Genomic DNA, 11,293 nt, shown 5'->3' on the forward strand with positions numbered 1-11,293 from the left:
AGAAGTGGAGGCCTCAGGCCCATGATCTATTCCGAAAAGACTAGAAAAAGGCTCCAGGGCCAGGCCACTCTCTGCTCTTCAGATACCACCCTGAGTTGCAAGTCCTGTGGCCATCTTTCTAGGTTGAGGTCTGGCCTGTGGAGTCACAGGGAATGTCCGCAGGCCCCACAGCCTGGTCTTCAGAGATGGCCCCATGGGGCAATTCTGTATACTTGCGGGAAGAGCTGCGGGCCAGATGGGCTGGGTAGCGTCGCCGGTTGATGTCCATTTTGGAGAGCACTGCTAGCGGCAGATCCACACGGCAGCGGGCTGCTAATGCCACCAGGTAGATGAGGACGTCACTAAGCTCCTCTTGAAGGGCTGCCCGTTCCCTGGGGGACCAGCCTTGGGGGCCAGGTTCCCCATCGGTTTTCCACTGACTAGGGGCAGAACACAGACAGACACACACTCAGATGTAACCTGGGGCAATGGGCTCTGCCAGTCCTTGCAGTAATAACACCCACCTCCAAGGACGACCTAACCAATCTGGGCCCTGGGAAGAGTCAGGTGGGGAAGAGACCCCAACAGATGATACCAAGATGTCTGTGTCTCTCCCTGGGCCAAGGAGTGGCCAAAAGAATGTTTCATTTGTTGAGACAAAGCTTTCAGGCCCAATTCTAATTCTCTCCAGCCCTAGCCATCACCACCACAGACCAAACCTCGGACCTGGACCACTGCAGAAGCCTCCCCACTCATCTCCTGGCTAGCTCATCTTCTACTCCTGCCCAGACCTTCTTTTCTATTTTTTGAGACAGAGTCTCGCTCTGTCGCCCAGGCTGGAGTGGAGTGCAATGGGGCGATACTGCAACCTCCGCCTCCCGGGTTCAAGCGATTCTCCTGCCTCCGTCTTCCGAGTTGCTGGGATTACAGGCATGTGCCGCCATGCCCGGCTAATTTTGTTTTTCTAGTAGAGACAGGGTTTTGCCATATTGGCCAGGCTGGTCTCGAACTCCTGACCTCAGGTGATCCGCCCTCCTCGGCCTCTCAAAGTGCTGGGATTACAGGCATGAGCCACCGCACCCGGCCCACACCATCTTTTAAAAGCACAAATCAGGCTTGGCGCAGTGGCTCACGCCTATAATCCCAGCACTTGGGGAGGCTGAAGCGGGTGGATCATGAGGTCAGGAGTTCAAGACCAGCCTGGCCAAGATGGTGAAACCCCGTCTCTACTAAATATACAAAAAAATTAGCTGGGCATGGTGGTGGGCACCTATAATCCCAGGTACTCAGGAGGCTGAGGCAGAGAAATTCTTGAACCCAGGAGGCAGAGGTTGCAGTGAGCCGAGATCGCACCACAGCATTCCAGCCTAGGAAACAGAGCAAGACTCCGTCTCAAAAAAACAACAAAACAAAACAAAATGAAACAAAAAAAATCGGCTGGGTGCCGTGGCTCATGCCTGTAATCCCAGCACTTTGGGAGGGTGAAGTGGGTAGATCACCTGAGGTCAGGAGTCCAAGACCAGCCTGGCCAACAAGGTGAAACCCCATCTCTACAGAAAATACGAATTAGTTAGGCATAGTGGCGCATGCCTGTAATCTCAGCTACTTGGGAGGCTGAGGCAGGAGGGCAGGAGAATCGCTTGAACCCGGGAGGCGGAGGTTGCAGTGACCCGCCATGACGCCATCACACTCCAGCCTTCGTAACAGGAGCAGAACTCCGTCTCAAAAACAAAACAAAACAAAACAAGACCCCACAAATTATATTTTTCCCCTTCTCTGCTAAAATACAAACTGTGCTTGGAATACAATCTAAACTCTTGACAAAGCCCTCCTGTCCTGCATAGGCTGACGCCTGCCTTTTCCAATGCCACTGCCCCCCACTCTCACTCCCCGCCTAAGGCCACTTTGGCTTGTTCTGCCTTGCACACAGGCCAGACTGTCACAGGCCTTTTGCATTCACTGCTCCCTCTGCCTTGAATGCCTCCCCATCCCCCATCATGCCCAGGGCTAGCTCCTTCCTGTTATTCAGGGCTCAGCCTAGATGTCACCTCCTGGCTCGTCACCTTGTGGGTTTTTTGTTTGTTTGTTTTTGTTTTTGACAGAGTCTTGCTCTGTCGCCCAGGCTGGAGTGCAGTGGCACTATCTTGGCTCACTGCAAGCTCCGCCTCCCAGGTTCACGCCATTCTCCTGCCTCAGCCTCCTGAGTAGCTGCGACTACAGGCGCCTGCCACCACACCCAGCTAATTTTTTGTATTTTTAGTAGAGATGGGGTTTCACCGTGTCAGCCAGGATAGTCTTGATCTCCTGACCTCATGATCCGCCCGCCTTGGTCTCCCAAAATGCTGGGATTACAGGTGTAAGCCACAGCACCCGGCCGGTTTTTTCTTTTTTTTTGAGACAGATTCTCGCTGTTGCCTAAGCTGGAGTGCAATGGCGTGATCTTGGCTCACTGCCAGCTCTGCCTCCCGGATTCAAGCGATTCTCCTGCCTCAGCCGCCTGAGTAGCTGTGATTATAGGCGCCTGTGACCACACCCGGCTAATTTTTGTATTTTTAGTAGAGACAGGGTTTCAGCCTGTTGGCCAGGCTGGTCTTTTTTGTTTTGTTTTGTTTTTTGAGACGGAGTCTTGCTCTGTCGCCCTGGCTGGAATGCAGTGGCACAATCTTGGCTTACTGCAACCTCTGCCTCCAGGGTTCAAGCAATTCTCCTGCCTCAGCCTCACGAGTAGCTGGGACTACAGGGGCGTGCCACCATGCCCAGCTAATGGTTGTATTTTTTAGTAGAGACAGGGTTTCACCATGTTGGCCAGGCTGGTCTTGAACTCCTGACCTCAGGTGATCTGCCTGCCTCGGCCTCCCAAAGTGCTGGGATTACAGGTGTGAGCCACCGCACCTGGACCTTTTTCGTTGGTTTTTTTTTTTTTTTTTTTTGAGACGGAGCCTTGCTCTGTCGCCCAGGCTGGAGCGCAGTGGCGCGATCTCGGCTCACTGCAAGCTCCGCCTCCTGGGTTCACGCCATTCTCCTGCCTCAGCCTCCTGAGTAGCTGGTACTACAGGCGCCCGCCACCACGCCCGGCTAATTTTTTTGTATTTTTAGTAGAGACGGGGTTTCACTGTGTTAGCCAGGATGGTCTTGATCTCCTAACCTCATGATCTGCCCGTCTCAGCCTCCCAAAGTGCTGGGATTACAGGTGTGAGCCACCCCGCCCAGCCCCTTTTTTGTTTTTTTTTTTAAGGCAGAGTCTTGCTCTGTCGCCCAGGCTGGAGTGCCATGGTGTGATCTTGGCTAACTGCAGTCTCTGCCTCCTGGGTTCAAGCGATTCTTGTGCCTCAGCCTCCTGAGTAGCTGGGATTACAGGCGCCCGCCACCATGCCTGGCTAATTTTTGTATTTTTAGTAGAGACAGGGTTTCACCATGTTGGCCAGACTGGGTCATCACCTTGTGTTCTTTTCCTCATAGAACTTGTCATAATTCCAGATCTTCTAATATGAGATTACTGATTTACTGTCAATCTCCTTCCACTGTGAAGGTGGAAACCTTTCTGCCTTGTTCCAGGCCATATCTCAATTCTAGAAGACCTAGCACATAGGTGATGTTCATAAATCTGTCATGAGGCCATGTGCAGTGGTTCAACCTGTAACCCCAGTGCTGCGGGATGGTGAGGCAAGTGAATCACTTGAGACCAGGAGTTTGAGACCAGCCTGGGCAACAACAGCGAGAGATCCCATCTCTACAAAAAGTAAAAATAAATTAGCCAGGCTTGGTGGTGGCGCACGCCTGTAGACCCAGCTACTCCGAAGGCTGAGGTGGGAGGATCGTTTGAGCTCCTGAGGCTTCAGTGAGCTATGATCACACCAGTACACTCCAGCCTCAGCAACAGAGTGAGACCCTTTCTCTTAAAAAAATGACTGTCCTGGTCTAGGGCTCATCGCCTCTTGCCTGGTCTACACCAGCCAACTCTCTGGTGTCCCCTGCCCCATTCTCTCAGTGATCCATCCAATCCACCCTGTAGACACAGTGATCTTTCCAACACTCATATCTGGTCAGGTCTTCTGTCCAAACTCTCCATCATACTCTAGCCCTAATCATATCTTTGTGGGTTCAACTCCCACCCCTCTCCTCCACAGCCCTATCACTCATCCAACGCGTGCCTATTGAGCGCCTACTATGCGCTGGGCACTTGGGACACATCAGAGAAAACAGATCCCAAATCCCTGATTTTTCCTGAGATGCTTACAATGAAGGAGCGTCAGATTCTCCCTGAATTGAACTTGCCCTTTCTTGCCTCACTGCCCCTGCAGATGTAGTTCCCATGTCTGGAATGCCACAGGCAGGTCCTCTACAGAATACCTTCCTTTCAGCCCCAGAGGCAGAGGAAAAGGGTTGTTGGGCCAGGCGTGGTGGCTCACCCCTGTAATCCCAGCACTTTGGGAGGCCAAGGCGGGTGGATCACCTGAGGTCAGGAATTCGAGACTAGCCTGACCAATATGGTGAAACCCCGTCTCCACTAAAAATACAAAAATTAGCCAGGCGTGGTGGGGGGCACCTGTAGTCCCAGCTACTCGGGGGGCTGAGACAGAACTGCTTAAACCCAGGAGGCGGATGTTGCAGTGAGCCGAAATTGAGCCACTGCACTCCAGCCTGGGCCCCAGTCTCAAAAAAAAAAAGCCAAAAAAAAACAAAAAACAAAAAAAGGGAAAAGGGTTGTTGCCACTGCTTCTTCCTAGATGGGACCTGTCCTGATGCTTTCACACCTCACACCTCTCTCTTCCAGGAGGCTGAGTGCCCCTAGAGGGCAGGGACCCGTGAGTCCTCTCTGCATCCCAACAGCAAAGAGCCTAGCAATCAGGAGGGGAAACTGAACCCATGAATGTTTGAAGACCAAATAAATGCTCCCCTCCCCTCCCCCACAACTCAGACTCTACCAGGAAGCTTTCCATCTACTCACAAGAGTTCTGCCAGCTCCCCCACTTCCCCAACCAAGGCCAGGAGGAGATTCCGAGGCTGATGGAACTGTTCCCAGTCTCGTTCTGCAGCAAACTCAGCATGGAGGCGGCGGCTGAAATAGGACAAAGGAGTGTAAGTCCAAGTCTCCGGGTTAGAGGGTGATGCAGGGGCCAGAGGCAGCTACCCCCGTAGTATGTAATGGGGGCCTGGGACCAGGAGATTCTGCAACTAATTCATTGGATGGTATTGTGCAGGTCATTTCCTCTTTCCGGAACTTGGTTTCCTCATCTATAAAATGGGCGTGCCCCTGAACTGCCCTTAACATCTCGCCAAAACTAACAAAACCCTCTTCATTATTCCATCTCCTGCTGCTACTTCTGCAGTTTCCTCCACCTGGAATCGCCGCACATCAAAATGCAATTTCTCTTACAGAAGGTAGTTCCACAGACCCTTCCTCTAAGAAGCCTTTCTTGACCTCCTCCAGCAAGAAATAACATCTCCCACCTCTCAGCACTTCGTTTGCCCCTCTCGTACCCCCGGCGCCTGGAGAGCAGAGGCGGTATCTGGTGCCGGTATCTTCCCAGGGCTAGGCTGAAGGGCGTTCCTAGTTACCACTCGGAGGCACCACCCAATTTCCTTTGCCTCAGGTGTGCACCGCTGCGCCCATTTTGCAGATGAGGTAAGAAGGCTCACCCAGGGACAGCCCACAGAGCCAGGACCCGAGCCCCGCTGCCAGCCCGCTTCCCGACCACGTGGAGGAACCCTCCCCAAAACGCGGGAGAAAGGGGCGACTTCCCCACCCCGAGCTGGGCCAGGCCTGCTTACATGTCCTCGAGCGTGGGCTCCGAGCTGAAGCTGAACCGGCCGGGAGCAGCAGTGTCCTCTCCCCCCGTGTCCCCACGAATCTCCCCACCGGCCACAGACATGCCGCCCACCCGCTGCAGCCGCGACTTCACGGAAAACGCACGAGCCACGCTCGAAGCCCCGCCTCCAGAGCTCCGACCAATTACGGGAGTTCTCTATTGCCTCATGGGGCGGAGCCTGAGGAAAGAGACCAATGACTTTTGTGGAGTTTGCTACAGCCCTCCCCTTCCCTCACTGGACCAATCTGAGGGAGCTTCAAGCGCGCGTTTCTAGTCTTAGGCCCTGGAATTCTTCCGCTAGGCCCTGTGTCTAAAGGTAGAGGTACCAATTCGACCTGGGGAAGAGACGAAGGGCAGAGGGCGGGGGAAGCGCAGGCGCGTCACTTCGTTTATGGGCGCCAGAGGGCGCCAAAGCGAAACGGCAGCGGAAGAGGGCCCGTCAGGTGGAAAACCCTATAAATGAAAGGCCCTATGCATAGGTGTTAAATCTCTCAGGGCTTAAGGACGTTGAGAACCCTCGAGGCCAACCCCCACACTATTTGGATGGGATTGAAGGGAAAGAGCGGAGTAAGATCAGACGGCAGTAGAACTTCAGCTCCCCGCTATCGCTGTGTCCTGTGGTTGAAACGATGGAGGTCGCCCCATCCCTGTCCTAAGGGAGGCAGTAGGCCCCAGCGCAACGTACATTGCCCTGAAACACGTGGCCCCTTATGGTCTGGCCTGTGCCGGCCTCTCCAGCCTCATGGGTCCCCAGCACGGCTCCTCCACCCCACACACGAGAACTCCAGGCTCCACTCACACCAGGGAATACGTGAGGTGGCGAGTCACAGGGTTGCTGCTTTCAAATCAGAACCACTGAGTTACTGGCCATGGGAGGAGCAGAGATCTTTATGAAACCCTAGAACAGGTGTAGTCTTGCAAAGAATGATTTATTATTGTACCCTTATTAGGGCTACTATCTCTGATTTCCACGTTTAAAGAGGCTTCCAGCTTGCTGGAAGTGAAAGCGTAAGAAAGCGCAGGAAGAGGCAGAGTCAGATTTTGGAAATTAAAATCCCAAGGCTGTGACAATTGCAATTCTAGGTATATGCCCTAGAGAAATTAATGAATATGTGCAGAGAGACACATGCAAGAAGTTCATTACAGTTTTGTTTCTAAGAGTGAAAAAAATTGAAAATAAAATGACTATCAACGGAAGAATGGCTACATGGAAGTATATTTATACAAATGATATTATCCAGCAGTTAAGATTGGATACATGCAACAGAAACAAGTTTAAACTGGTTTTAGCAAGAAAAAGAAATCTATTATTTTTATTTTTTAAATTTTTTATAGAGACAGGGTTTCACCATGTTGCCTAGGCTGGTCTTGAACCAGGATTGCTGGATTGGGCTCTAGCAATCCTCCTGCCTTGGCCTCCCGAAGTGCTGGGATTACAGGCACGAGCCACCCCCACCGGCCACAAGGAAATTATTGTAAGGATACAAGAGTGTCTCCAGAATACAGTGGGACCTCAGGAATGAACTGGAACTGGGGTGGCTGTTTTAAGCATTTTACATATTTAATCCTCATAGCAACTAATTTAATCCTCACAAAAACCCTATATGGTAGGTAATATTGTTGTCATCCCCATTTTAAAGATAAGGAAACTGAGGCCAGGTGCTGTGGCTCACGCCTGTAATGCCAGCACTTTGGGAGGCCGAGGCGGGCGGATCACGAGGTCAGGAGATCGAGACCATCCTGGCTAACACGGTGAAACCCCGTCTGTACTAAAAATACAAAAAATTAGCTGGGTGTGGTGGCGGGCACCTGTAGTCCCAGCTACTCAGGAGGCTGCGGCAGGAGAATGGTGTGAACCTGGGAGGCGGAGCTTGCAGTGAGCCGAGATCGCGCCACTGTGCTTCAGCCTGGGCGAAAGAGCGAGACTCCGTCTCAAAAAAAAAAAAAAAAAAAAGATAAGGAAACTGAGAGGTTAAATAACTTAACAGCTAGTAAAGTGGTAGAGCTGGCGTCAAATCCAGGCAGTTTGGCTTCACAGTCTGTTATTAGACCCTATGATGTATTGCCTGAAATGGCGATAAATATTATGAAAAAAATAAATGTAACTGTTATTTTAAATACTATGAAAGGCTGGGCGTAGTGGCTCACGCTTGTAATCCTAGCACTTTGGGAGGCGGAGGTGGGCAGATCACTTGAAGTCAGGAGTTTGAGACCAGCCTGGGCAACATGGTGAAACCCTTTCTCTATTAAAAATACAAACTTAGCTGGGTGTGGTGGTGCACGCCTGTAGTCCCAGCTGCTCAGGAGGCTGAGGCATGAGAATCACTTGAACCCGAGAGATGGAGGTTGCAGTGAGGCGAGATTGTGCTACTGTACTCTAGCCTGGGTGACAGAGCAAGACCCTGTCTCAAAAACAAAACAAAACAAAACAAAACAAAATCTGGGCATGGTGGTGCACACCTGTGGTCCCAGCTACTTGGGAGGCTGAGGTGGGAGGATCACCTGAGCTTAGGGAGGTCAAGCCTGCAGTGAGACATGATTACGCCACTGCACTGCAGCCTGGGCGACAGAGTGAGACCCTGTTTCAATAAATACATACATATATACTATGAAAAGTGATTGGGGGCATGTTTAGATTGCATGGTCCAGGAAGATATATAGTAAGCACTGTAGGTTACCTACTTAATTGCTCTGTTTCCTCTTCTCCATTCTCTTTTTCTTTTTTCTTTTCTTTTTTGAGGAGGAGACAGGGTCTGGTTCTATTGCCCAGGCTAGAGTGCAGTGGCACAATCACAGCTCACTTGTGTAGTTAAGACTACAGGTGAGCATCACCATGCCTGGCTCCTCTTCTATTCTTGCAGAATTTTTTTTTTTTTTTTTTTTTTTAGGAGTCTCACTCTGTCGCCCAGGCTGGAGTGCTGTGGTATGATCTCTGCTCACTGCAACCTCCGTCTCCTGGGTTCACGTGATTCTCCTGCCTCAGCCTCCCAAATAGCTGGGATTACAGGTGCACACCACCACACCCAGCTAATTTTTGTATTTTTAGTAGGGATGGGGTTTCACCATGTTGGCCAGGCTGGTCTTGAACTCCTGACCTCAAGTGATCCTCCCCCTTCTGCCTCCCAAATTGCTGGGATTACAGGCGTGAGCCACCGCGCCCGGCCACTTACAGAATCTTGATTTTGTTCTGGGGTCCACGCTTCTCCACTTGATTGTTCTGCCTGACTGGTCATAGTGTTCCCATTGCCCTGGCCATTGATTCGTTTATGAATGAGCATGTTATGGATAATAAGTTGGAAGTCTTTTTTTTTTTTTTTTTTTTTTTTTAGACAGAATCTCACTCTGTCGCCAGGCTGGAGTGCAGTGGCGCAATCTCTGCTCACTGCAACCTCCACCTCCTGGGTTCAAGCGATTCCCTTGCCTCAGCCTCCTGAGTATCCAGGACTACAGGCGTGTGCCACCACGCCCAGCTAATTTTTTGTATTTTAGTAGAGACAGGGTTTAACCATGTTGGCCAGGATGGTCTCGATCTCCTGACCTCGTGATCTCCCTGCCTCGGCCTCCCAAAATGCTGGTATTACAGGTATGAGCCACTGCCCAGCCAAGTTGGAGGAACTCTGTTGGATTTCTGGGAAACATTCTTCTTAGTTCTTTAAAGAAATTACAGGGGCTGGCTATGGTTGTTCATGCCTCTAATCCCAGCAGTTTCAGAGGCGGAGGCAGGAGGATCTTTTGAGGCCAGCCCTGGCAACATAGCGACACTCTACACAAAATTTAAAAAAAATTAGCTGGGCATGGTGGCATGCACCTGTATTCCTAGCTACTCAGGAGGCTAAGGTGGGAGGATCACTTGAGCCCAGGAGTTTGTTATAGTGAGCTATGATCAGCCCACTGCACTCCAGCCTGGGTGACAGAGGGAGACCCTGTCTCAAACAAAAAAATCAAACAAACAAACAAACAAAACCACAAAAGACACAGGATGTTTCTACCTCTAGATGTTGGTATATGGAGAGAGGATTGAGAGGAAACCTAGTCCTCAGGCTGAAATTGGCAAGTCAGCCAGATACAAAGGAACTTGATCCTTCCTAACATTGCTGAGCCACTTATTGTACAAGTTCCAGAAATACCCTAATTTAGGACTCTGGCTATATAAGAAAATGAATCCCTTTAATGGTCAAACTACTTTTAGTTCGGTTTTTTGTTACTTGCCTTGGAGAAAGTGACATTTAAGCCGAGGACAAATCAAGGGGAATAGAGTTCTAGGCAGAGGGAACAACCAATGCCTAATGCAGGAAAGGCTTGGCATATTGCAGTGTGGCAGGAAGGCAGTGAGCAAAGCAGAGAGTGGTTGCATGTGTACGGTGTAGGAGAAGTAAAAAGAGGTCAGATCAGACCAATTCACCACAAGTTTCATTTTAGATTTTTTTTTTTTTTTTTGTAGATGTAGTCTCCCTCTGTTGCTCGGGCTGAAGTGCAGTGGTGCGATCTCAGCTCACTGCAACCTCTGCCTCCCGGGTTCAAGAAATTCTCCTGCTTCAGCCTCCCTAGTAGCTGGGATTACAGGCATGTGCCACCACGCCCAGCTAATTTTTGTATTTTTAGTAGAGACAGGGTTTTACCACGTTGGTCAGGCTGGCCTCCAGCTCCTGACCTCAGGTGATCTGCCTGCCTTGGCCTCCCAAAGCACTGGGATTACAGGTGTGAGCCACCGCGCCTGGCCTCAGAGGGTTTTAAGCAGGAGAGTGATCATATTTTGGGCAGATCATTTGAACCCAGGAGTTTGAGGCTGCAGGGAGCTATGATTGTGCCACTGCACTCCAGCCTGGGCAACAGAGCGAGACTCTGTCTCCAAAAAAAAAAAAAAAAAGAACCAGAGGAGGCAAGAGTAGAAGCAGGGGGATGAGTTACTGCTGTTGTCCAGGCAAGAGATGATGGTGACTTGAGCCAGGTGATGGTGGGTGAAGATGGAGCAAAGTGGATGTCTTGGGAACGTATTTTGAAGGTAGATCTGGAGGTTTTTGTTGGTTTTGAATGGGGGATGGGAGAAAGGGTAGAATGGCTTACAGATTTTGAGGGTTTGGCAACCCGGTGGGTGGATGGTGACTGATTTGGGGATGGAAAAGATGAGGGACAGGACTGAACACGTGTGGCCTCAGACGTGTGGTTTAGGGCAAGGCAAGTTGAAGAGGCATGGTGAGTTGGCAGTGAAGTTTTGAATCTAAGGTTTAGAGGAGAGATCAGGGCTAGACATTCAGATGTGGCAGTCTCAATCATTTAGACAATACTGAAAGTCAAGGAACTGAAGATGAATAACTAACACAAGAATCTAGGCAGAAAAGACCAAGATTTGGAGCCAGGCATGGTGGCTCACTTCTGTAATACTAGCGCTTTGGGAAGCTGAGGTGGGAGGATTGCTTGAGCCCAGGAGTTTGATACTAGCCTGGGCAACATAGTGAGATGTTTTCTATATTATTAATGTTTACTTATTTATTTATTTATATTTT

The 11,293-nt window shown here is 50.5% G+C and overlaps 1 protein-coding gene across 1 annotated transcript; it reads right to left on the reverse strand.

Moving 5' to 3' along the window:
- Positions 1-118: 118 nt before the first annotated feature.
- DCTPP1 (dCTP pyrophosphatase 1) lies at positions 119-5,893 on the reverse strand. The gene is given in 3 exon segments (NM_001243107.1): positions 119-419; positions 4,928-5,038; positions 5,752-5,893. Coding segments are annotated over 3 exon segments (513 nt in total). The 5' UTR covers positions 5,853-5,893.
- Positions 5,894-11,293: the final 5,400 nt, after the last annotated feature.

The sequence above is a fragment of the Pan troglodytes genome, chromosome 18, assembly GCF_028858775.2.
Source record: "Pan troglodytes isolate AG18354 chromosome 18, NHGRI_mPanTro3-v2.0_pri, whole genome shotgun sequence".
Classification (NCBI taxonomy): Eukaryota; Metazoa; Chordata; class Mammalia; order Primates; family Hominidae; genus Pan; species Pan troglodytes.